This window comes from Anguilla anguilla, chromosome 10 (genome assembly GCF_013347855.1).
Source record: "Anguilla anguilla isolate fAngAng1 chromosome 10, fAngAng1.pri, whole genome shotgun sequence".
NCBI lineage: Eukaryota > Metazoa > Chordata > Actinopteri > Anguilliformes > Anguillidae > Anguilla > Anguilla anguilla.
In genome coordinates this window covers 2,745,209-2,771,649 of record NC_049210.1, presented here as the reverse complement: position 1 = coordinate 2,771,649, position 26,441 = coordinate 2,745,209, and the positions used below count along the sequence as shown (strand labels likewise).

The window sequence follows — 26,441 nt, the reverse complement described above, 5'->3', positions numbered from 1 at the left end:
GTTGGCGGATGCCTTGGGGTAAAATCATTAAATCATAAAATCGTTTTCATTGGTTTAATTATGATTATGGGCCCTCTCTTTGGTACCTGTGAATTGGCTTCTGGGCTATGTAGTTCGTTTTTAGTGGCAATAACTTTATTATATCTCTCTTGCAACGGTGAGGCTTGTGTTGAAATGACTACATATACCATGTGGCACCGGTATGCAGTGGCCAATCCGGGAGCTATGTGCCCGAAATTAAAATCCGTTAGTTTAAAGGAGTACCAAGGTTGTTTAGGTTCGATGAAGGTTTAACGGGAAGGATTCGGGGTACGTAACTTGTCAGTAACAATTATTTGTTTTTTTTTCCCCTACGTCTTAAACATATTCTACAGTGGCGAGTAAAATATAATATCATACATGCAAGAGGAACGTGCAAGACATAAATCAGCATGACTAGACTATGTATTTTGCAAGTTAGCTTGCTAGCTGTTTATTTAGCCATCTAGTCGAAAATAGCTGACTGGACAGCTACTAATTGCTACTTGACTGGAGAGGTGTCAAAATCGTGCGGTCATGCAACGTTGTTGTATGGTGAAGCTACACCGAGTAAATTACGATAGATAATGTAAAATAGCTTCGCAGAAAACTACATAGCAAGCTATGTAAATTAACACGTCAGTCAGTCAGTCACGGCGATATTCAGCTGAATATCGCCGTTTGCTTTAAAGTAATCAAGCTAATAGTGCTATTGATTAGTCACGTAATGTTGTGCCCAGTGACATTACAGTAACCTATTTGACTCTCATCGTTTATATCGCCAAATTGTGTGATAATGGCTAGTTAGCTATGATAGCTGGCTTGTCGCTGTTCTCTTCGTATGGATTTTTGCTGTAATCAGCGTTTAATTCGTCTAATTCATGTCAACGTTAACGTTACATGTTACTAATGCGTTCTATCACTGATGGTTTTGCTTTTTATAAACTGATACTCATAGTAATAAATTGTTAATACATCAGCACGCGAATATTGATGTCAGTTAACTGTTTAAATGTGGAATAATATGCTTTAGCTTCCTTTCTTGCGGAATATTATATTCGTTACTTATTCGACTACTTTAGTCACACTTGGGTGCAGAGCACACAGAAATCGAAATCAAACTGAAATAGTTTGTACTTTCTAATGTTGTGACCTGCTGTGCTCACGATTGAATAGAATTGTTAAAAAATAAAAATTCAAACAAGGATTGGAGTCCAATAATGATTTTATGGCGCAGTTGGTTGTTTGAATACCTTTGAATGCAATATGTAGGTATGTTACGGTGACAGCCGATTTGTTCTTCATTCCAGGGAACGCTTGGTCTATATTTAGCTCAGGACATACGTTCTTTGTCCTCTGACATGGGAGGTGTATAGGGTCCAGTTTAACAGCATGAAGAGTTTTCTTTACTCAGCTACCATCATACACCCCATGCAGATGCACAACCAATCCTGTGTGCAACTCCAAAATCGTGATGTTTTTTTCTCATCTCCTCTTTCTCTCATTCTTTGTCCCCTTGCCTCTTCTCTTGCCTTCCCTCCTCCCTTCATGATCTGGTCTGTTGTTCTTCCTCCACAACCCCCCATCTTTTGTCAGATTTGGAAAGTGCTGGGTGCGCCAGGGGCAGTAGCAGAAGTGGCACTCTCATCCCCCCATCTCACCCCTCCTGTACCCGCTCTCCCTTACCTGTCAGCCCCCCCAGCCTACCTGTCAGCCCCCCCAGCGTAACAGGTCTCACCTCTCCTGTACCTGTGCACCCTTACCGGTTAGCCCCCCCCCCCCCCCCCCCCCCCAGCGTAACCTGGTCTCACCTCTCCTGTACCTGCACTCCTTTACCTGTTAGCCCTCCCCTGCATACCTGTCTCACCTGCAGCCTCCAGTCCTCCGCTCCCTCATGCTTTGGACACAGCCGTCTCACCAGCTGCCCAATGACTGCCTGGATCGTCCTGCCTTTCAGCCTCGCTGCTTTCTGCATCACGGGAATATGGATCGTGTAAGGAGGCCGTTGTGACTGATGCTGTGCAATTATTAACAGAGTAAAATTATTGCCCGTTCTTTTGTGATAATGGCTACCATTTTGTAACTTTTTATTTAAGCCACTTTGAAGAATAGGTTTTTTTTGGAATGTTTTTTTTTTTCCTTCAAAAATTCTAAGCCAGTGTTCTAGAACTCCGCTGCTTTTGACTACCAGTGGCAATTGTTACATCAGCATTAGAATGGTCAGTTCAGAACATTCCAATCACACGTTTGTGATCTCACACCTTAAAGGGTTAATGTTTTTAAAAAATGTTTTTCTTTCACTGCAGCTATGCAATGGCAGTAATGAATCATCACGTGTGTCCGGTAGAGAACTGGTAAGCAAGCTCCTCTATCGCCTTGCTGTTTTTTTTGTTTCTGTACACAAGGCTCCGTGATCAGCGAAGAACAAATGAACAAAGTTTGGATGCGTTTCTGTTCAGAACAGAAAGGAGTAAGACAGACCTGGAGTTTATGTCATATTTTACCGGTTTTCATTGTGTGTGTTTTGTAGGTCTTACAATGTCACGTGTGCAGAAGAGACAGCCAAGCAGGGCTTCCCCAAAATGTGCTGCACCCTTCAAGACATCCCTCTCATCAGGTGTCTGTCCCGCACGTATACACACAGCTTGTGTCCGCTGCTAGGTCTGTTTGGTGATCCTACACTGACTTCATACATAGATATTCTGGGGTTTTTTTTAAGCTTCTGTCATTAGTCTGGGTTAGTGATGCAGGCCTGGAGATAAAAAAAAAAATTTAAAAAAAAAAAACTTAAGATAATAGCAAAATGTATTTACACTCAGTCCAATTTCATCTCATTTTTAAGCATGGATATAGCTTATATAATATGATAACATGCATTGAGCAATCTGGCACACATTGCTTGCCATACATAAATGCTATCAATTTTTAGTATTGTTGCGGTGTTTGCGGTTGTTGTTCATTGTATAACTTTTTTTTTTAAGTTAGTACTGCTGCAGCAGAGCTAGGATCTGTTGAAGCCCTGGTTCCTTGGGTGAGACCGAAACAAGGCTACCTTCACAAAACTAGGATTTAATTTCAGTATTGCAGAGACCCACGGCTCCAGATTTCTCCTGTGCTGTGGGGCCAGAGCAGTTTTTATAGTTATTTGCGCATGTTTCACAGTTATTTGTTTCGCATTTTTAACAGCATGCTTTCTAAAAGTTTGCATCGACAAGATCATTTAATTTAGCAGCACTTTGCATGCTTATTTTGATCAGATTGTTTTTTTTTTAGTCTTTAAGTGAAGAACGCGTCATTTCCGAACGTTGGTTTTGGCGTGTGTTTGAGCACGTGGCGTTGATCTGTGTTCAGGCTGAGACTGCTTGTTGATGACGGTTCTTCTCCTCTTTCCCCGTGTCCCGCAGTAAGTGTGGCTCATTCCCCCCCGAAAGCTGCCTGTTCAGCCTGATAGGCAACGTCGGAGCCTTCATGGGTGAGCGAGAGACCCCACAAACCGCCCCAAACCGCACCTCACACAGGCTGGCTGTAAGGTTTTGGTGGCCCCTAAACGAGTGGAACTGATCGCGGACCGCGGACGTGTCTTACTGAGCTGTATTTATGAGCTGACTTTGGTTGAACGCAAATTTGTGTTGGAATGCCAAAAAGTGCAGAGAGCTGGACAGAAACATATTCGGTTTTGGTGTTTTCATAGGGCGTGTTGTCAGCGCTGAAGAAATGGAAATTACCGGGGTTATCCTTTAACACCTGAACTGTGTGCCCAGGTGACGGCGTAGAGTGTTTACGTGCCCGCAGCTGGTTCTGCCACTGCACATGGCCCCATACCACCCAAATATGGGAACAGCAAAGCAACAATGATGGGTTGGTGCCAAGAGCTCTAGGGAATTTGACAAGTATAAATATTTATAGATATTCATCAGTGTCCACCTTTTACCAACGTTGATAAACTCTGTGGGTGGATCTTACATGACATTACAGCTATTGAGAGACTTTTGAGGGATCTGTACTGGAATGAGCCACATAACAGCAGGTTGCCTCACTGCCAGTGGGGTTGTTCTAAGGTCAGCAAAGTTCAGACTAACTGACTGAAGTGTGCACACTAAACAGTGAATTTAAAACAAAAGTGCATGAAAATGCACTTTTGTACGTCGCTTTGGATAAAAGCGTCTGCCAAATGAATGTAATGTAATGTAATGTAATACAGAATAGCCCCTCTACCAGTGTTGAACTGTGAAATCCCTCCTGCTCTTTCTTTCTCCCTCTCTCTCTCCCCACATCCTCAATTCCTTGACCTTTGTTTTTGATCTGCTCTTTTTCTGTACTTATACTGTCCTCTCTCCCCCTCCTTCTCTCCCCCTCTCTCTCCCCCCTCCCTCTCTCTCTTTCTCCCCCTCTCCCCCACCCTCTCTCCATCCCCCCCCCCCGCAGTGGTGATGGTTTGTCTGCTCCGCTATGCTCAGGTGATTGAGCACAGCCACCACGGCTGGGTTAACACCGGTGCCCTGTTCTCCGGCTGTGTCAATGCCCTGGGCCTGGTCATGGTGGGCAACTTCCAGGTCAGTCTGAGAGGAGTCCGGCGAGCGGTCTGTGCTGCTGTGTGAGACGGTCTGTGCTGCTGTGTGAGACGGTCTGTGCTGCTGTGTGAGGCGGTCTGTGCTGCTGTGTGAGACGGTCTGTGCTGCTGTGTGAGACGGTCTGTGCTGCTGTGTGAAACGGTCTGTGTTGCTGTGTGAGACGGTCTGTGCTGCTGTGTGAGGCGGTCTGTGCTGCTGTGTGAGACGGTCTGTGCTGCTGTGTCAAATGGTCTGTGCTGCTGTGTGAGACGGTCTGTGCTGCTGTGTGAGGCGGTCTGTGCTGCTGTGTGAGACGGTCTGTGCTGCTGTGTGAGGCGGTCTGTGCTGCTGTGTGAAACGGTCTTTCTGCAGAGTTAAGACAGTGATACACCGTAAATACATAAGTGGATCCCTCCTCTCCACCCCTCCTCTTCTCTGCACCCCTGCACCCCCCCCCCCCCCCAGGTGGACCACGCCAAATCTCTGCACTACGTGGGGGCGGGCGTAGCCTTCCCCGCCGGGCTGCTCTTCGTGTGCCTGCAGTGCGTGCTGACGTACCGCGTGGCGGTCACCACGCTCGACCACTGGATGGCGCACGTGCGCGTGGCCCTCGCCGTGGGAGCCATGGTGTCTCTGGTCCTCAGTATCCTCACTCCTGGGGGGGGGGTTTGGGGGGGTGAGGGGGCGTGAGGGGGGGGGTGAGGGCTAGGAGCGGTGCACAGTTCAGCGATGTACGATAGTCACCAGCATTCCATCGTCGCTGATAAAAGGTGCAAAGCGTTTGGCGTCATTCGCTCTTAGGGCCTAAAGATAACCGATTTACAGGAGGTTAAAACGTTCTACGTCGTCACGACAACCGAGCCAGCCAAAGTTCAAAGTTCAACACAACGGGCACGACTACGATCACGACGGCGACATAAATCTCGGAACGTCGTTGCGACTAACTATCAAACGCGATCATCTCTGATAGCGACGATTTCACATCGCCGGAGTGTAATCCGCCCTGTACAAACAACATTTCTTTGGAATTTTTTTTTTTTTTCCAGTACCTGCGGGAAACGAAAGCAGAAAAAGCTCGGCACCCTAAGGCCTGGGTGTCAGCGTCGACTCCAGGGCAGTCACGTAGGCCGCGGGTTTCGAGAGGAACAGTGACTCACTCAAGACGTCACCTGTGACAGGAATCACACACACACCTACTTACTCTAGGCCTTAATTGACAGCTGAATGATGGATAGCCTCAAATACCCGAAGGCACCACAGCCGTCTAGGGCTCGCAACCCTCCCTATTCGACGGGAAGCCAGAGGAGGACAGTGAGTGACATCACATTGCATAGCTGTACTGTGGGCACAGCAGCGACACTTCAGCTGGGACTCACAACCTCTTAGTCACAGGCCTAGATCCGCAACCACTGTACTACACTGCGTCCGATTGGCCGATTTGAGGCTGAAGCCCCTTACAGTTACTATTGTGGGATGCCCATATAGAGGGTGCTGGGGAGCAGAAGAGATGTTGGATGGCATATCGACTCACGTTTAAAAAAAATAATAATAATAATTTTTAAAGTGTAATAAGAATAACTGCTTCTATGGGGCATATAGGCAAGCCTTTTGGATTTTTGGATTAGTACAGGGCCTCCTTCGTAGTAAACCTTCAGGTTTTTATTAGCCTCTAGGGCACACAGCTCCAGTTGTGGGGGCTCTAGTTTGCCAGTTTCTGTGGCAACCCAACTGCCCTACTTCACTCCCTAAGACGCGTACACCAACGCCAGAGCAGTTTCACTCCTGAAGCGATCGGACCACAGTATCAAATCATCACCTCACAGCCCCACAGAGGGGAACACCATGTAGCGGCGTATAGATACGCTGAGTATCCAGACAACGCAGGTTAGACGTACAAGTCGCTAATTAAGTGCATGTTCCTTGTATTTAGAAGCACATCAGCCTAATAAGCCTCATTGTATATTGCATTTGTAGTCTGAATTATATTTGACAGGAACAGTCAGAATTATACAGTACTTTGACAGGACTCATGAAGAGCAATGGGTTTTGATTTGTGCAGCGCTTTTTTATTTGTACAAGCCATCGTTGGTCACCGTGGCTACCGTTGTTAAAGTCGGTTTTGAACGCTGAAGCTGCATGTAATGGTAAACGGACTGCATTTATACAGCGCTTTTATCCAAAGCGCTTTACAGCGTATGCCTCTCATTCGCCAGAGCAGTAAGGGGTTAGGTGTCTTGCTCAGGGACACTTCGACACGCCCAGGGCGGGGATCGAACCGGCAACCCTCTTACCTCCTGAGCCGTGTCGTCCCCGCATGTCGGTGGGGGCGTGTCATGTGCGAAGCACGAGGGGTATTTCTGCCACGCGGTCTCTGGGGAGGGCCCCGAAGGGAGCGGGACGAGTGCAGCGCACATCACAGCCAAACAGGTACGCCCGGCTCAGGTATGTAGGCCACTATCGCTAGGCGGGGTCACACGCCTACACCTGCCCGGGTTTCGCCGCGGGATCTTCACAGATCTTTGGATCTTCCCACGTACTTGCCGGGATGCGCAACGTGCAACACGCGGAAAAGGGGCGACATAGCTCAGGGGGTAAGAGCGGTTGTCCGGCAGTCGGAGGGTTGCCGGTTCGATCCCCGCCCTGGGCGTGTCGAAGTGTCCCTGAGCAAGACACCTAACCCCTAACTGCTCTGGTGAATGAGAGGCACCAATTGTAAAGCACTTATAAATGCAGTCTATTTACCATTTACCAAAAGGAGGATTATGGGTAATCTGATTCTCTTCCTTAACCGGCGACCTCCCGCCACTAGGTGGCATCTTCTTCATCCACGTGAGCTTCGTCCTTCAGCACGTGGCGGCCATCTGCGAGTGGGTCTTCACCGTGGACATCCTGGTGTTCTACGGCACGTTCACCTACGAGTTCGGCACGGTCACCACCGACACCATGACGGCAGGCCTGCAGAGCTGCCGCCGCCACCCCCACTCCCACCACCACCACCACCAGGGGTCAGGGGTCGTCATGGGGGCGGGCGCCAGGGCCATGCCGCTCGGGGGGGGCACCAAGGGCTTGAAATCGCCCGGCGGCAGCAACGCTTCCCCCCACCTGAACTGCACCCCGGAGAGCACCGCCATGCTGTAGACCCACCATCTCAACCTCAAACTCCAGAGGGCGCTGCAGAGCCAGCGTCTGGCCGTTTTTTTTTTTTTTTTTTTTGCCCTGACACGGCGCGGGTAAACGCTGAATTTTAAAACCGCCGATGCGTTTACGAGGACGCCCGCCTCGCTTCCAGGGTCAAGTTTAAATCGGCCCTCCGGGGCTGGAGTTTGAGATTCCGGCTGCTGTTCTGCTGCTGCCCCGCCCAGCACAGGTGAGGCATCCGCACGGGTGAGACGTCCGCACAGGTGGAGTTCCTTTGGTCGATAGACTCCTCGGTCAGCGTGGGGGGGGGGGGGGGGGGGGGTTCAAAGTGCGTTTTCCACGAGGACCAAGGGTGATGAGAGACCACAGCCAGGGTAGGGTCAGGATCAGCTGGTACACGACGACACGGCCGCTTCCTGTCCAGTCGCCATAGGGTGTTATTTCATCACCCATCCCTCCCGACTCTCTCTGAGGGGCAGCGCTTGCTGCGCTGTTCCACTGAAAATCAGCCAGACACTTACGAATGCCGTGCAGCCAGGGGGGCTTATGGGATGGGAGAAGCCTCCATTCCACACATCCTCTGGAGGATTAATGGTGCGCTGTTGCTGCATTTCCCCCGTCTGCCGTGACTAGAACCAGAAATGCCAAATCATCGCTTCCCATTACGGTTTCCCCTTTATTTTTCTGTAACTTTTCCTGAAAGTTGGTCTTTTTATGAAATTTCCATGCGAAAATTTAATGTTTTTAAGAGTTTGTGTTCTAACGAGAAAGTATTTAATTTTTTAACAGCATCCTGAGAAATCCCTTCAGGAAAAAGGAGAGGACCTCATGACTCTCAGGTTTTATTTATTTATTTTATTTTTATTTTTTAAGGAGAGCAGAAATTCTGTCCTTATTCACGTGGTCAACAGCAAACAGTCGACTATGAAAGGGAAATAGTGAAATATTATGTCAGTATTAATGATACAGCAATATACAACTTTTACGTTTAAACGAATAGATGGCAATACGTAAATCAACGACAGACCAATATTAGGATCTCGGTTGGTTCACTGGAAATGCAGTGCGTGTCGGTTGGGATTTTAATCCACGGTTCAGAGACCCGTGACTGTGTTGAAGAGAGAAAAGCTATGTTATACGTACCGTGTGCATTGTAGATACATAATAACACTCCCAACATCTTAAATCTATGATCCTAAGAAATGCTAAGAGTATTAAAGGAACATGAAAAAAGAGCTTGTCAATTTTAGGCATAAAAAAGCCATGCAAAGCTCCTGCACATATAGTCAAGCAGAGGCTCATATAGTCAAGACACTGAAATCCTGGTTTACTGCAGGACTAAGTAATGCACCGTAAACGTAGTAAGAACGCTCAAAAAATAATAATAATAATAATAAGGTTTCCTTTTTTGTGATGCGTTCTCTTCCAAAGGTTTTCCGAGATGGAAGATATTTTCAGGTTTTATACAGTAATATTTGCAGCTGTTCGTTTTTTTGCGAAACGATGTGCATGTTTGGGCAGCTGGTGAAGAAGTGAATACGCCACATTTATTTAACTCAGCAGTTTTTGGAACTGACAGCGAAAGCAAAGGGGCATTTAGGGCAGTGTTGACTGCACGGCAACCTCCTAATGATAGCTTTAATAACGGCATGACATAACAACACACAATAAAAAAATAAGTAAAAACAACATACAATAAAAAAAAAACTTATGTACGTTTTGCTGAACTACAAAAATTATAGGTCATTAGCCTGGATTAAGTCAACATCTGTCCTTATTTTAGACTAACTATTAAAAGCAATAAGAAAAAGTGTAACAGTTGCGTTTACTTGGAAGTCAGAGATAAGGTGGAATGGTGATTGAATACAGTTCATTAGCCACTTTTTGTTTCATATCGCTATACCGCCGTGACCGTTAATAGTATTACGAGGTAGAAATGCCGCGACCGCATCGCTGTAATGCCGCAGTGCTTTTTAAATACGTACTGACCAAATGAGGGAATTGAGATTTTGTTACCGCAAATTCTTTGACCGTGGTGCTTCGTCAGTGTGTCTTTGAACGAGCACTGCGATTTGCCGCTGGTGGGTCATTTGGACTAATTACACTACATTCATCACGTTTATCCAGTAATAATTCACAACCAGCAATAGCGCATCTGTCATTGGGACCACTAATAGATGTCACCTGACTACAATGTAAAAAATAATAATTTTCACAGTATTACTCAAATCAAATGTTTTTCACGTATGAACTAAAACACAAAGGGCAGTATGGAGCAATATGCTTTTTGCGGACGATGCACAGCAGGTGGTCGTCATGGTTACAGCGTTGAAAGATCTTGTAAAATCCGAACTCCAGTTTTGAACACGCAAACGCCGCCCCTGCTGGGGAGTGAATGCAACGATCGATCCACAAACTGACAGCCGTGCATTAATGTTTCATCCGTGATCTCTGACCGATTACCATTCACCCGCTGCGCGACGTCAGTTCTGCGACGCTGACGGTCCTCTTGATGACGTGGTGGAGGAAATTCTATATTTGCCACCGTTGCAAAACAAGTGTTCAAACCAATGGCGTCTTTTCCTACTTACTACTGCAGTCAGATATACACTCACCGGCCATTTCATTAGGTGACAGGAGCGGCACCCGGTGTGGTCTTCTGCTGCTGTCGCCCATCTGCTTCAGGGTTTGACGTGGTGTGCGTTCAGAGATGCTCTTCTGCATACCTTGGTTGTAACGCGTGGTTATTTGAGTTACTGTTGCCTTTCTATCAGCTCAAACCAGTCTGGCACCAACAACCATGCCACGTTCAAAGTCACTTAAATCACCTTTCTTCCCCATTCTGATGCTTGGTTTGAACTTCAGCAGATCGTCTTGACCATGTCTACATGCCTAAATGCATTGAGTTGCTACCACGTGATTGGCTGATTAGATATTTGCGTTAATGGGTGCAGTTTGCAGTTGAACAGGTGTACCTAATGAAGTGGCCAGTGAGTGTATATACAACAACTGTAGTTGTGTGGACAACAAAGGACCTGTCCTGTATTCTTGAGTTGTGCAGCGGTGACAACAGCAATCTTTCAGAAGGAGAAAAAAGGGAAGTTAAACTATGCGGTTGTTCCCTGCACTTGGAACGGTACTTCTCTCTAGGGTTTTCGACACACTTGTTCCTGGTTCTGGTTATACACGTTGTTGTACGTCGCTCTGGATAAGAGCGTCTGCCAAATGCCTGTAATGTAATGTAATGTAATGTAACGGAAGTATCATAACTGTGGTCACTCTTGATTCTGTTGACTCATAAGTTGTTAAGCCAGCCTTGTTGCCTACATTTGCCATGCAGATGTAATAAGTAATTGGTTTTACATTCTATCCATGCAGCTGTTGCGAGCGTTCTCCTAAGTTTAGCATTTCAGCTAAAAGGTATGTTTTAAAGCATAAAAGTAACCATAACCACATTCTTTAAAGGAGCAAAGCCTTAACTTGTTTTGTTGTTATCATCATCTTCATTTGCAATATTATAATGCACAGTGCTGGAATAATTTTATCTTTCGAATGGAGGCTTTGACGTCAGTGCATCTCGCGCGCTGCGCGCTTTCCAGTCGTGAAATGTGACTGACGGAAAAGATCCATTTCTGCATTGTTTGTGACAAAACGCCACGCGGTTATTGCATTCGCACGTTCTTTTGGTACGTGCTGCTACGCTAATGGCATCTGTGAAACCGCCGGCTGTCAAGCTTTCCATGTGCAGCGTATGAATATGCATTTACTAGAAACGCACAGTGAGAGGGCAGACATGAATGCCTTTATAATGTACACTAGTAACAGGACTAAGCTGTGGGGGGTTGGGGGGGGGGGGGGGGGGGGGGGAGCTGGGGGACAAGAGTGCTCATAGCTTTAAGGTGAAGTAAAAAGAGTTTCATCACCAGCAGACATTTTGTGTGCCATGACCACAGGTCGGTATCTAAATCCAGACTCCAGCAATATTGTCATTTACGCTGCTTGTTGTGAATCATTAACCGCTTATGAACCCAGCAAATTTTCCCCCCCTCCATTTTACTTGAGCAAATCTGAACTTGGAAGGCTGCATTCTTCACTGAAAGTGAATGAGAAGACGACACTGTTGGTGATAATGTGCTTTAAGTGGCATTCAGTACACCTGTCTTGACCTGGTTGTCGAATGCAAGTCTCAAAAGCAGATGAAATTGTGTCAGACGATGTTTGTCTTGTCCCTGAAAAATACCAATGTGAACGCGATATCCAGGACGCAGCTCGGGATGATGTCATTTCCTGGATGTAACTTTGCTTGTAAATTATGTTGCACTTTAAGCAAGAAATGAAAAGGATATCCATTGCCCATTCTGATTTTTTTTTTTTTTTACTATTTTATGTTATCACTGACTGGAGGTAGGGCAAATGGTGTCCAAATATATTCAAACCAACAATAATAGAGAACACTTCTACTTTTTTTTTTTTAATAACTGCTTGAATAAATACACAGTTTATCTGCTATTACGTTACTTGTATAAGTTTTCAAGAGATTTATATTCAAATACAAATTCAAATAAATGAAAACCTATGAATGAACACCCGGAGTTGCTGTCTCTCTGAACGAATGTGCACCTCTACACTGGCATTTAAATGTAAACTGATTGCACCACTACATCTTTTTAGACACAGGGGAGATGGTTTTTGTTCTGTTCATTTTTAAACCCAGTGAATGGACCATCCTTGAGAACACAGCCCAGCACTGATTCCATAGACTGAAGAGCTCAGCTGGCCAGCCACACAGTCCTCCAGCTGATTTAATAAGAGTCACAGCTCCGGTATTCTCAAAATGTCCGCACCACGGCCACTGACCTGGAACTGTAATTCAGCTCCCCTCGCTCAGCGCTGCTGACGCGCCGAGCCTCGGGGTTGCCAGAGCGCTGAACGCACGCCGCTCGGAACCCGCTGTGTCATGGTAATGTGAAAACGGCAGCTTATTTTTAGCGGTGCGCTAACTCTCCCCCTGTGCCGGCACTACCTGGCATCGTGGCTAAGGGACCGTGGAAACCGGATGCCAAAAACTCCAATCCCAGAGGGCTGCAGCGTCTGCCGGACTTGGACGCCCCCCTCCGTTAAGCCCACGCACCTCGTTCAAAGGCCTACACGGGCCCCCGACTCAATGCACAGAAGCCTCCGGAGACAACTCAGTCCTCCGATACGATAAGGATCTCGTTCCGTCTGTCAAACGGAGTCTCTGCCGATGGGTGGCGATGTGTAAAGGTGCATGAACTGCTGTCCGCGTGTGACCCTTCGTGTATATAAACGCTCAGAGGCTAATATTGTTTGGTGCTGACAATTTTCTCCATTTCAGTTTTTGACAAAACACAAAAGAACTTAAGTTCATTTACATTTTTTTTTTTTTTTTTTTTTTTTTTAAAACAACCTCATTGGAATTATTGTATAGAAGGTATACCTGTGTTCATACATGCCATTCTGAAACCGCACTTTTGCTTTGGTCCACTTTTGTACACATTTTTAACATGGTTTCATTTCCATATTCATATAACATTTCACAAAATATCTTTATACAGTAACTTGAATATATTTGTCATTATAGCATAGGTTGCATTTACACCTGTATACCAGTATATAAATATGAAAACGGTCCTATGCCCCGGTGTTTAAAACTGATTCCGTAAATTAAAATTAAATACGTGAAAAAAAACACACACACAGTTTTGGTGCCCCTCAGTGTGTGTGGATGTCCGTACCAGAGTCCGTTGCCGGTCATGTGTACATGGCTCCGTGTAGATTCTCCAACCTGTGTTCCTTCTGTTTCCTCCTCTCCTGAAACACACAAAAAATGGTCCCCAATGTCACGTAAGCACGCTGCAGGTAAAGCTCAGTCTTCATTCCCTCCAGCTTTAAAGTTCACTGGTTGAAACCGGAAGACATTTCTGGGTGTTTCCGTGTTTCAGAAGATAACCGATGTTCCTACAAAACCCCACAGACTCACCTTATCTTTCCTGAACTCCTCGTATTCCTGGCTGTCAGTTGGGAGCTCCAGGCGACACAAAGGGCAGGAGTTGGTCTGGGGAGGAGACGTCGTGTTAGAGCACAGAGACACACATCCTCCGTTTGCTCACCAAGCTCAGCTGGTATTATGTGAGTATGTTGTGTGTTGGCGACCACTGACAGAAATATTCTTATCAAGACTTAAGAAAATAAAATAAAAAAATATATTCTTAAGTTCAGTGGATTCGTTCAAGCATAATCAGGCCAAATAAAAGATACTGTCAGGTAGACAAAATGGAGGACACACAGTCAAGATAGCCATGGCAAAATAGCTTGACCGTAATCTGCCACAACTGGCCCAGGGATAAAGTAGGCCAACATGAGCCACCAGACCATGTACATCTACACTATAGACCAAAAATATCTGAGCACCCCTTGGTCTGGTCCGTTTCTCATGGTTTGGGAATGTACATCTAGTATAAAGGCTTCCCCGAAGAGTGGAGGTTGTTGTAGCAGCAAAGGGTGGACTGACTCCATATTAAAACTCAGCATTTGGGCTGAGATGTTGGATGCCAGGTGTCCACATACTTTTGGCCCATGTAGTGTATGAAGACCTGCCCTCACCTTGCCCAGCCACGGTAGAATGCAGCCGCCGTGGAAGAAGTGTTCGCAGGGCATCTTCCGCACCGTCTCCTGCTCCTCGAACTCCAGCAAACACACCGGACATTTCAAGCCCTTGTCTGCAGACGGCAGGGAGCACAGTTAGCGCAAACAGAAGAAATCGGGCCGTCAAAAAGGCAAACGGCGAATCTGAGGTAAATCGGTTTAAGGACGTGTGCCGGGGGGGGGGTTAACCGATTTCGGTGCGGTCACCTGCTTGCTCCGGGGTGATGACAACGGTCGGAAGGTTCTGGGTTATGGCTCGGGCAGCGGGGGGAGGGAGGCGGTGGTCCCAGTCTGATACTTCAAATGGACCCATGTCAATATCCATGCCCTGCATTAGAGACCTACCGGTAGAGCGAGCATGGACAACTTTAATGCCACTGCCTGATTTAAAAAAACAAACAAAAAAAAAACAGTATATCCCACATACTCCACACTGTTGCTGCCAGGCAATAATACGCTGTTCACACAGGTAGGTTATAACAGGACAAGACGCGACGTTACCTGGCCAGTTCAAGCAAAGCGTTCTGCCGGTATTGCTCGTCTGGGTTGGTCGGTTCGCAGTCATGCTCGTCAAAGTATGAAGCCATCCCGCTGTCGGTCCGCACTCGCACAGGCGTTCACAACTACGAGAAATAAGTAGTTCGCGAAGTAAGTTTACAGAGTAAGTCTTTCGAGAGCCATATCAGTCTATCCATATTTCTTTGCTTCAAGCGAAATGATGTGGTCTGTGAGAGCCACCATACTAACACAGCTAACTTAACACTTTTGTTTTAAGACTGAGCTAACGTTCGTCGAGCAGGAGTAGGCTACATGTAAAAAGAAAACACCACACATAAAACCAAAACGCTCAGTTCTATTACTTCATTTTTTTTTATTTAAAAACATCCTTACCTGCTTAATAATAATAATAATATTTGCGTGTTTTGTGGAAAAAGTTACAGAACTTCTACTGCACAGTCATTCTACCGGGATAAACAAACGAGTCAATCTAAATGCTTGGTAGAATGTTTTGTTGTATCCTATCAGCAGTCGACATTTCCAGACGTGAGCCAATGAAAAGAAAGAAGGCCGATACGTACGGCACCCGGCTGTTGTTAGTTTGTTTGAGAGCTCACTCAGTGGTTTACTAAAGGTAAATGGGTCTTTAAAATACCGCAAAATCCGCAAGGATAACTGCAGGTATCTAAATATATGCAAAGATCATTCGCCAACTATGAGGATATATACATAAAATTAATAAGTGACAATAGATTGCTTACAAAAACAAAATAGCCTATATTGTGATAGCCTATTTTTAGACATCTTGTCGATTGAGGTTGTGTACATAATAATAATCTACTCTCCTGAAAAAAAAAAAAATTCTGAAAACAACGTTTGTTTTCTGGAGGGTATACCTGAATGTACGAGACTCTAAATAATAGCCTGAATGTTAAGAGCAATTGAAAAATTATTCTTTACAAATGTGTACAAATAGAAGGGTCACATGCATGCTTTACCTGAGGTAACAGTTGAAACTCTATTGAAAAGTTGAGTGTCAGATATTTGTCGTCCACAGAAACGAGAACTTGATTTTAATCACTCCAACTTTATAAGCAAGTATCCCGTATGAACACTCATGTACATTAAACATGTCTTTAAAAAACAAACTAAAAAGTGAGCAGTATTTCTTTATCAAGATAGCAAAAATTCCTACTGCTTTGGTGAATGATCTTTTCTAAAGCAGAAGAGCAACGGAAGTGAATATCTGAAATTGTGAAGCTTGTTGATCATGAGAGAAACAACCAAAAACAAAATGCTCTAAGCAGACCCGGGTTTGGTTCTAACCAGTGATCAGACTGACATTTACTTCTCTTTATCCACTCCACCTGACAACAGAATGCTACTAATTTTTTTTTACTGTTTGTCTGTCTGATAATTAATGTGATCGTGAATCCAGAGGAACATTCACACATCTTATAGATAATAGTTTCTGTTCTATTCTGCACTGGCGGTTCCTATCGGAGTAGATTGTTGCAGTAATCACAAGTCTCACATTTTTTTAAAATAAATGCACCCTTATTAATTTTAAGACTGCTTCCTTCTGCATTTGTATTTATGGCATGTGTGTGAGAGCAGTTTCATTCTCACTTAGAAGCATTTGAACTCGAAATATAGGAACTGAAAACATGAAACATTTAATTCTGAAACAAAAAAAAAAAAATTACATTGTTTGATGGGGACAGGATGAAGAGAGTACACTAGGGTGCTTTGCAACACAAATGTGAATTTCAATATCGAAATAAAAAATCAGTTCATCCATCAGTTAAACCATCTATTCAGGGTGTTTCTTAAAATATTTGTTTCCCGTGCTTTTCTCAATAACCGCACAAAACACAAGCACATATAATTCACTCAGTGACACCATCCAGGTGACTGGAAACAAATGACATCACCAATACTCAGCGTATGTAACATTAAACAAGCTGAATTACATCACAGAAGAAGAAAAAACACATTATAGCAAAAAAATACAAGCTTAAAAAGGTTGAATGAAATGATAGCACTCTCGTCGGAGGTTTCACATTCATAACACTGATCATTCTTTCAATGTAAAACAGGATAAACAAACAGAAATTTTGCACATGCGAAAAAGTCAATCACCATCTGGCACTTGCCATAAGGTTTAAATCTAACACATTTTCCTAATGTAACATTTGTGCATTTATTTTCCATATTTGTTTATTTCCAGATCAACTCGTGGATCTGAGGTACTAACACACACACTCAATCTCAATCACAAGCATAGTCACAGGACATAAATAGATGCTTTTGTTTTGTTTACTGAATTTGAGTAAATAAGCCTGGAACTTGTACACTGTTGGCCTTTATTTAAAGTGATGTCTATATGACTGTATAGACGAGGCAGCCAATTAAGACTAAGATGGATTCTAGTGGTCAAATAGCTATGAGAGGAAGGCACAGAAAGTAATTTCTTTACATTCTGTATTGCTAATAAAACAAACTGACATGACAGTGTAGTACAGCGGTTTCGGAACTGGGCTTAAAACTCAAGAGGTTGCAGGTTTGCATCCCAGGTGGGGTTCTACTGCTGTACCCTGGAACAAGGTAATGAACCTGAATCGATTCAGTAAATAATCCAGCTGTATAATATAACGGATTGCAATCTGTGTAAATTGCTCTGGATAAGAGCGTCTTCTAAATGGCAAGTTGTGCTATTAAGTACGTATAATTGAGTAGGTGTGTGTGTGTGTGTGTGAAGTGGCATCCTGCAGTGATCACGTGAACACTTTAACCCATAAACAAGTCTCACTATAGCGCTATTGTGGGTTGTGGGATGGGATGGGGGGGTTGTTTGATTCCTTTTCTTACTGAGCGGAGTCAGCTTTCTGGAGCAGCTCTGTGAAGTATCGGGAGAGCACTGGTTGAGGGTCGGTCAAACAGGTTGAGGGGCAGCAGCTCAATCGGATGCACAATGCTGGCATTTTGTTGAGTCAGTGGTACCAGTTCTTCCTCTGATAGAGAACTTTTACTGTAGCAATCTCTCTCTCTCTCTCTCTCTCTCTCTCTCTCTCTTGTGTTTGTCCACGTAGCCAGAGCACAGGGGAATCTCCTGTTCCTGTATCTCGACTCCTGTGCCGCCCGCCTGACCAGTCCCTAGGTCCCATTGGTCGCCTTCACGGTAACGGAGGCAGAGTTCTGGCAGCAGGTGAGCGCCGTCACCACGATGATGACGACCACCACCACCACCGCCACCGCCAGGATGCCGCCCACCACCACCTTCATCTTCATGTTCTCCCACCTGTTCTGCTGTTTCAACTTGGTCGTGGTCTTTTTGAAGCCCTTGCTCTGGGGAGGGGTGAAAATTGAGGGACGTCATAAGCAACAGCCATTACAGTTTCACAGCATGGTCAGCATTCACTCACCCCACACTCACCCCATACCCGTACACTCACCCCACACTCATCCCATACCCGTACACTCACCCCACATGCACCCCCTACCCATACACTCACCCTATACCCATACACTCACCCAACACTCATCCCATACCCGTACACTCACCCCACATGCACCCCCTACCCATACACTCACCCTATACCCATACACTCACCCCACACTCACCCCATACCCGTACACTCACCCCACACTCACCCCATACCCGTACACTCACCCCACACTCACCCCATACCCGTACACTCACCCCACACTCACCCCATACCCGTACACTCACCCCACACTCACCCCATACCCGTACACTCATCCCACACTCACCCCATACCCGTACACTCAACCCACACTCACCCCCATACCCGTACACTCACCCCATACCCCACACTCACCCTGTACCCATACACTCAACCCACACTCACCCCCATACCCATACACTCAACCCACACTCACCAACCATACACGTACACTCACCCCACACTCACCCCATACCCATACACTCACCCCACACTCACCCCATACCCATACACTCACCCCACACTCACCCCATACTTGTACACTCACCCCATACCCACACACTCACCCTATACATTCATGCAAAGCAGGAACTAACTGGCATGCTGGGTCACCAAGAGAGTTTGTTTCATCTCATTCATCGTACGAAAAGAGGAAATACCTTTCCAAAAATACCCCCGTAAACTAAAATCAGGATGTAAACTGTAAATTTGTCTTCCACCTGATCCCACCCAAAGTGTATTTATAGACACCAATATGACATTTCCTGGCTATTCCCAAGATTATGGTAGACCTTGGAAATGGTCTCAATGTGGGACATCCTGGCTGTTCCTGCGGTCGCTTAAACGACATGACTTAGACTTAAACGACAGGCATTGGAGCTCCAGACACAGCGGTCCAACAGCAGACACACGTTCACAGTCAGCTTCTCATATCGTATATAGTACCAGTAGCATTGCTAGCACTGACAGCTGAGCAAGTTGGAAGGATAGTCATGATTGAGCAGGATCAGCCACACAACCGCTGAAAATTCAGTAATGCTGAGCCTGCCGGTCTCACTTCCTACTTAAAGCTTAAATTCTCTATATCCCTCTGGTACCTACTATGGCACTGAACTTTATGTTATTAATATTTATGCATTAGCTACTGATGACTCAGCACCCGCTCTGCTCGCTGGCTAAAACTTTTACGTTTTGCGCTATTCCACGTCACTCTGGCTAAGTGCGCTAGCCATCCAAACTGCGCTAAAAACGAGCCCAAACGCTCACCTTCTCCAGGAGCTCGTCGGCCCGGTTCTCCAGCTCCCCCAGCTTGCCCGACCGTTCGTCCGCCTTGTTCAGGTTGTCCAGCATGATGACCTTCACCTCCTCCACTTCCTCCTGGGCCTGGCGCAGCCGGTCCTTTCCCTTCTCCTGCGGGCGAGAGGGACCGGATTGGCCGAGAGGGTCAGCTGACACAGGCGCGGGGGACGAACGCATCGATGATTGACAGCGATCGATGCCGAAGTCTACCTGGCCAGGGTTAGAGAGTGATGTCACCGCGAAAAAGCGCTCGTTGTGACCGCTGGGGCTCTCAATCACCAGGCAGCTGAACACGGAGAACGTTCGGCCAACGTCGCACTGACACCGAACTGTCGACGCAGGGCTTGTGATGATTAGTGTGGGCGGCAGTGAAGTGTAATGGGTAAGGAGCTGGTCTTGCAACCCAAAGGTCCCAGGTTTGATTCCCAAGTAGGACACTGCTGTTGTACCCTTGAGCAAGATACTTAACCTGCGTCGTTTCAGTATATGTCCAGCTGTTTAAATGGGTGCAATGTAAATGCTGTGTAAAAACAAATTTGTGTAAGTTGCTCTGGATAAGAGCGTCTGCTAAAAGCCTGTAATGTAATGTAATTTAGTCTAGGTAAAAAGAGTAATATGAAGGATTACCCTGTCGTGGAAAGGGAAAGGTTACTCTTCTTTAAGAAAAAACTAAAGTTAAAGAAAATCAAATGGCAGTTGTACAGCTGAGAGAAGCGACAACATTCCAGGAGACCAGAGGGATAAAACAGCATTATTTTGCCTGCCTGACTATAAATCAAATGTCTTGTCAAACAGAACAAATAGATATGCCGTAAATGGACACAAATGTATTTTTAGGATAAGAAGATTAACACTATAATGCAGACATCTTCCATCAGAGTTATGTTGTTTTTTCCTACAATAAATTGGAACAGGTTCAGGGAATTGTTTGTTTAAAATTTTTTATCTCATGGTCTTTAGCCTCTGAAACAGAGCTGCTCCCACCACTGCTAGCAATCAAAATAACTAAATTCAGCAACTTTTCAAAAATGGCAGATTTGTGCACAATGGTGGTTTATTGGTTATTGGTTTCCTTCCTCGTTAAAATTTTTTTTTTTTTTTAAAGATTTGTGAATATATGTGACATCTGAAAAATAAAAGCGAAATCATCCCCACTCTTACATGCTGGGGACAGGAAGTGGATTCTTTCAGGGTCGAGGCTGAAATAATGAATCACATTGTGACACTTACGGGAAACTCAAGAGGTCAGCCCCAAAATTTCGCAAAAAAAAGAAGAAAAAACAGCCAAAAAATCAAAACAAAAAAAACAAAACAAACAACAGCAGTTACCTCACACTGAATCATATGCTGTTTTACCACACAGTATTCATGCAGAGGACCAAACTATATAAAAATAGCTGTAATAATGAACAAAAAAAACTGCCTTGGAATTATAATATTTTTTAAAAAGATTTGTGCCGGATACAGTTTGTATTTATGTTTTTTTTTTTTTTTTTAAATGCTAACGTAATACATTAAATATTATTTCATAAGTGGGGAACATTTCTTACAGTTTCGCATGTGTTAGGGAGGGGATTTCCAGCTTGTTTCAACTCCCAAAACCACCATAAGGTTTTTTATTGTTTTTTCTTTTTTTTAAGTTTGTAAAAAACTTTTTCCAGGGCCATATAGAAGTGAGAAAACACACCGTAGTTCCACAGTGACTTTTAAGCTCACAGACACCTAAAAACAGACTAAAATATATCCCATTGAGGAAGATGTCATTATTTTTAATTCTTCTCACATTTGACCATGTCCTCATTCCTTCTTACAGCATGTTTTCAAATTACTGAAATACACCATCTGTAAATTATATAGTTTAATACAGTTTTGTGTTTGTATAGCAACTAGCTAAAAGGTTATACAGCTGAAAAATAAAGAATATTTATCAACTGGCAATGGCATCTTTACTGGGGAAGTGTTGCCCCTTTTCAGTTCCTTCCTTCCTCCTCTCTCTCTCTCTCTCTCTCTCTCTCTCTTCATTCCCTGGCATTTCCTGGCACTGGGTGAATGGTCCCTCTGCTCTGTATTACCAGTCCAGATAACGTTATTTATTTCCCAATCAAGGCTTCAAAGCTCAATAGATTGTGTCCTTGTGTTGCTCATTTGAGACACATGCAATGCAGTCCTAGTATCCCCTCCAAAGAACAAACTTTGGTCTAGGCTACGCAGTAGAACGTTCAGTTTAAAATCAACTCTCACGGAGTACACATGGTCTCATGGAGTTGAATTAACGCGGCCCCCAGAAGGCCTGTCAAATGTTGGCAAGCTTTCAACCTTTGTCCATGCTGGGATGACCCAGGTTTAGTCAAGTTTAATGCACTCGAATAATGGTACAGGCCAGAAGCACACGACATAGCAATATTTTCATGAATCATTTTACTTGTTCGCAATTGTAATTCGTTATTATGACACAGGAGGTTATAGCGGGAATATAGTTTTAACAGCTAAATTTCGCAAATAAGCTATGATGTATGACATAAAATTAAGAATAATCTGTCACCGAAATCAACCCGTAATTTACGAATGCAATCTTGCTAACCATCTATGAACCGCTATTCTGAAGTTTATTATAGTCGATGTCCACTAAGTAACCCTTTAGGTTATCTCCACCGATACAAAGTGGTGTATTTAATTTAACAGGAAAGCGCACATTGCAGTCAAATAACACATCCATTTGGCATAGTTTTCAGATTCAAATGATCTGAAAGTGACACGATAATCGAAGTAGGAAACCAATAGGCTACGCTATACAAACATTCTCTTTATGGGTATTTAATATCATGGGTGCGGTCAAACTTCGTGGCAGCAAATGTAAGTAACAGGATTTCACAGAACAAAAAGAGACGTGTTCTTTTCACACTTACCATTTCTCTCTCACGACGTGATCTCAACTGTTGTCCTGGACAGTCAGCAAATTCGCCTCATCTGAAAGCGACTGCTCGTTGGGAACCGCCGTCTTCGCTCTAAGTTTCAACAAATAACGGCGCTTACAGCGCGAAAGGGGAAACGCAAAACCTTGCCTCCCCTCCCTGCTCTTGATTCTGCTGCAGAATTGTCCCCCGTTCTGCAAATTGTTCGTTCTTTATGCGTTTTTTTTCTTCTTCAAACTTCCAGCCCGTGTTTCTTTAACTAGGGACTTTGGTGTGGGATCGTTACGCCTGCCTCCTGTCACTCCTTAAGTGACTCTTTAAGTGACAGGAGGCAGGCTCAACGCACCACTGTGGAGATGACGTCTGAAGGGACAGCCTTTTTAGAAGCTACCCTTCTTATCAAATTACAGTGCCCGGCCGGAGATGGGGGCAGAGGGGAATATACGGCCCACTCATTGGCCTACATTTACCCAATTGAAAAAAAGAAAAAAAAAGTTAAACAGAGCACTTGTAACATGATGCAAAAAAGAAAAGCAAAACAATAATATATTTGAGATCAACCTCTTCTGGGAACCTTATAATGTATTATCCCACCAATATATATTTTTGGGACAACGATGAGACTCCCCAGAATCATTCATTCATAAATTACTTTTGCTGATTTCAATATTTAAAAGTACTGTTGTTAATAAGTGAACCAACCGCACATTCACCCTCGGTGCTCAGGTAACCAGGACAAGAGTGACCACAGAAATTCTGACCGAAAGTGCATAGTCCCATCAGGCACACGTCACGTGATTTCTGACTGAGAACCCTGAACTGTACTGTAAATATTGCATTCAATAAAAGTTTTTTCGTTGATATTATTTGCATATTCATTCATACTATTTTAATTATTTAAATTGTTTTACTTTTCAGAGAAAATTTGCATGAGTTGAACTTGTTTTTCTGGTCCTTATTGTATTTGAAGCCAAGCGCAAAGTGAGTTCCATAATGTCTGGGACAAAGACATGTATTTTTTTTTTCTTCTTCTTTATTTGCCTCCGTAACAATGCACATGTGGCAAAAGTGCTGATACTGAGGCAGGTATGGATGTGTCAATAACTACTGTTCGGAGAAAACTTCACAAACAGAACTGTTCATGAACAGAAAAGGCTACACTGCAAGATGTGAACCACTAATTGACTGCAAAAACAGGATGGCCAGGTTACACTTTTCTAAAAAAAAAGACTGAACATGCGTTTCATATGCTGAAGAGAAAACTTAAGGCAACTCACCCCCGAAACTAGCAGGAGCTGAAGATGGCTGCAGTACAGGCCTGGCAGAGCATCACCAGGGAATATACTCAGCACCTGGTGATGTCTGTGGGTCTCAGACTCCAAGCAGCCATTTCATTCAAATGATATGTGGCAAAGTACTAAACATGACTATTTTAATTTACATAATATCTGCTCTTAATGTACACTGCAAAGAGTCACAATCGTTGATTCATTTTGTTGACATGAAACGTGTAGCGTTTGGAAAAAGGCTCTATAGGGAAAGAATGTTTTGTTTTTTTGTAAAAATTTCACACATTCTCCATTGAAAAACAGGAAGTGGGATGTATGAAATAAATCCAGTTTCACTTTCATGTAAAAAAAAAAAAAAAAAGTGAGGTTCAGTCAATTGCGTGATCTCAGGGAATTGGCTCAAGTATTCCACTAGTTTGTTTTTCATTTTGAGGAAATTATTATTTCTAATAATTTAAAAAATGAAATGAAATACAACTTACATATCTGAGTAGAGTACAGGATAATATCCCAGTTGTTAGTTTCATCAAGCAACTATGAAACTGACAATAATAGCAAATTTAATTGAATATAGACAGTCCAGTATAGATTAGGGGGGGGGGGTATGTATAAAAAGGATCACAATTCCTACATGGTTCAGCTGATGTGGGTGTAAATACTTGCTAATTAAAGTTGGCAGTCTGCACTTTAACCTCATATTCATTGTTTAATTTCAAATTCAATGTGCTGGAGAGCAGGGCCAACAAAAGAAAAATTGTGTCACTGTCCAAATATTCACAAACTGAACTGTACATACACACATATATACTTTAGGTTTTGAACAGTTTGTCGGGTGGGTTGCCTGAATTCATGGTTGCGTAGCCTAGTTCTGGAACGCAGAACACCGTCACGGGTGCAATAACAGGTGTTCAGGAGTTTGCACACGTAACCAACACTGAGCATTTCTGACCAAAACAGGAAGCTGAGTGAAATGGCTTTCAAAGACAGAATGTGACTTGGTTCCCTTGTGGCTCTTCATTAGGGGAGCAGTAAGGGTCTTTATAGCAAAGACAGGACTAGCTTTGAGACGGGCTACGCTAGGCTAGGCTACGCTAGGCCATTATGCAACAATGATTACAAGGGCAAGAAGTGGTTATTGAAAGACAGACCTGGGTCAACTACGTATTTGTTTTGGATTCAAATACTTTCCTACGCTTTGCTGATCTTGTTTGGTGTATCGGAACCGATAAAATACTCTCAAAAAGTGCAAACCCTGACTTCTGGTCATATTGGCAGGCTCAATTGCACCAGGCAAGACCAATAGAGCACAGAAAAAAAGCATTTGAATCCAAAAACAAATACGTATTGGACCCAGGTCTGTTAAAAGATATGGGCCCCTGATTTCCACGTCTTCTCTGCCCCGTCTCTGTTCGTCAGCTGATGATGCGGGTCTTGTGGGCGCCGGTCAGACAGCGTGATGGCTAAAGGGTTGCCCTTCCCGTCAGGACAACAATGGCGGCTCTTTGGGATACAGAGCAGCGGCAGCACAAAGGGAATATTCATTCATGGTGTCATCGCGTGTGTGTGTGCGCCTGTGTACGTGCGTGTATGTGTGCGTGTGCATGCGCGCGTGTGTGGAGAAGTTACTCACATGCGCCTGAGGCTTAGTGAATTAGGACAGGGCGACGAGGCAGACACAGTCAGTATTGTATTATACAGTCATATCGTATTATATAAGCTCTCTGTATGCATCACTGATGACACATTTACATCTTGTAATTCCCCTTCGTGATCAGTTTCACTTCCAAAAACAGACAGAAAGATGGCTAATGTCAGGCTAGGCCCAGCTGCATAGGTTGTGCAGGTTGACTGTTGCCATGATACAATACAGTAAATATATCATCATATAAATAGTGCATTTGCTAGGTAAACCTAATTCTAATTCAGTACAGTACAGCAAAGTGTGTGAACTGTTATCACTTTGAGTGTTGTTGTTATTGAATATGATACAATGCACATTTACTGTATTGTCCTGCCAATGAGGTCCAGTTGGGCTGCAGTCACAACCCAGGTTCCATCATGAGTCATACTGAACATTGCTAGAAGTGTTTTTACATTTTCCTTATCAGTGCAATTACGAGTTTTGCCAAAATAGATAACATTTGTGTCTTCTCAAAACTAGAACATGCTTAGACTGGTCAATGGATGTAATTATCTGTTATCATATATGAGATCAATGAACAAATTCAAAAAGCAAATCAAAGCAAAAAACAAAGCAAATCTTTAGTTGTTACTGTAAAATAAATCTTTGTTCAGCAGACTGCAAAAATAAAAATCGTAGTTTGTAGGCCTGTAAAAAAAACAAAAAAAACAAATACGTGATCAACCAAAGTTGCACGTATTTCATTTGAAATATTAGCTCATCTCCCACTTCTTGGTCCACCTCGTCCACGTCCACCTCCTCCTCCTCTACCTCTCTGTGCTGCGTGTTGCTCCATTGTTTTCCAACACAAAAGAGGTCACCTGAGGTCTCTTTTATGCTCTGACAGATAATAGAAAAGTTTAGCCAATTGAGTTTCAGCAGGTGTGGCATGAGTGAGACCAATTGGTACTTAGAGTTTTCCA

At 44.2% G+C, this 26,441-nt stretch overlaps 3 protein-coding genes across 4 annotated transcripts; 1 reads left to right on the top strand and 2 right to left on the bottom strand.

The window, feature by feature from the left end:
* Positions 1 to 1,800: 1,800 nt before the first annotated feature.
* tmem150aa (transmembrane protein 150Aa) lies at positions 1,801 to 9,894 on the top strand. The gene is made up of 7 exons (XM_035435447.1): positions 1,801 to 2,011; positions 2,325 to 2,372; positions 2,549 to 2,635; positions 3,423 to 3,490; positions 4,444 to 4,571; positions 5,034 to 5,211; positions 7,378 to 9,894. The coding sequence occupies exons 1-7, from the start codon at positions 1,947 to 1,949 to the stop codon at positions 7,704 to 7,706; spliced, it is 903 nt and encodes a 300-aa protein (XP_035291338.1). The 5' UTR covers positions 1,801 to 1,946; the 3' UTR covers positions 7,707 to 9,894.
* A 2,159-nt stretch (positions 9,895 to 12,053) lies between these two features.
* On the bottom strand, positions 12,054 to 15,595 carry rnf181 (ring finger protein 181). Of its 2 annotated transcripts, XM_035379548.1 has the most exons (6): positions 15,264 to 15,595; positions 14,874 to 14,995; positions 14,580 to 14,713; positions 14,331 to 14,446; positions 13,708 to 13,782; positions 12,069 to 13,538 (listed from the first exon to the last, which is right to left on the bottom strand). In XM_035379548.1, the coding sequence occupies exons 2-6, from the start codon at positions 14,957 to 14,959 to the stop codon at positions 13,479 to 13,481; spliced, it is 471 nt and encodes a 156-aa protein (XP_035235439.1). In that variant the 5' UTR covers positions 14,960 to 14,995; positions 15,264 to 15,595; the 3' UTR covers positions 12,069 to 13,478. The 2 variants fall into 2 exon arrangements, with proteins under 2 accessions (XP_035235438.1, XP_035235439.1); XM_035379547.1 differs by lacking the exon at positions 15,264 to 15,595 and having other exon boundaries at positions 12,054 to 13,538; positions 14,580 to 14,753.
* An 820-nt stretch (positions 15,596 to 16,415) lies between these two features.
* vamp5 (vesicle-associated membrane protein 5) lies at positions 16,416 to 22,926 on the bottom strand. Its single transcript, XM_035379549.1, has 3 exons — positions 22,543 to 22,926; positions 19,604 to 19,747; positions 16,416 to 18,218 (listed from the first exon to the last, which is right to left on the bottom strand). Exons 1-3 carry the CDS (start codon positions 22,543 to 22,545, stop codon positions 18,027 to 18,029), a joined length of 339 nt encoding a protein of 112 aa, XP_035235440.1. The 5' UTR covers positions 22,546 to 22,926; the 3' UTR covers positions 16,416 to 18,026.
* Positions 22,927 to 26,441: the final 3,515 nt, after the last annotated feature.

Bases quoted from the DNA above. Each gene is read 5' to 3' on its own strand.
- tmem150aa (XM_035435447.1), top strand. From the start codon at position 1,947: ATGACTGCCTGGATCGTCCTGCCTTTCAGCCTCGCTGCTTTCTGCATC. The intron at 2,012-2,324 runs GTAAGGAGGCCG...CTTTCACTGCAG, and splicing joins ATCACGGGAATATGGATCGT to CTATGCAATGGCAGTAATGA. The intron at 2,636-3,422 runs GTGTCTGTCCCG...CGTGTCCCGCAG, and splicing joins CAAGACATCCCTCTCATCAG to TAAGTGTGGCTCATTCCCCC.
- rnf181 (XM_035379547.1), bottom strand. From the start codon at position 14,937: ATGACTGCGAACCGACCAACCCAGACGAGCAATACCGGCAGAACGCTT. The intron at 14,754-14,873 runs GTAACGTCGCGT...TTTTTAAATCAG, and splicing joins GCTTTGCTTGAACTGGCCAG to GCAGTGGCATTAAAGTTGTC. The intron at 13,539-13,707 runs GTGAGTCTGTGG...TGTGTGTTTCAG, and splicing joins AGGAGTTCAGGAAAGATAAG to GAGAGGAGGAAACAGAAGGA.
- vamp5 (XM_035379549.1), bottom strand. The intron at 18,219-19,603 runs GTGAGCGTTTGG...ACCCCTCCCCAG, and splicing joins CCGACGAGCTCCTGGAGAAG to AGCAAGGGCTTCAAAAAGAC.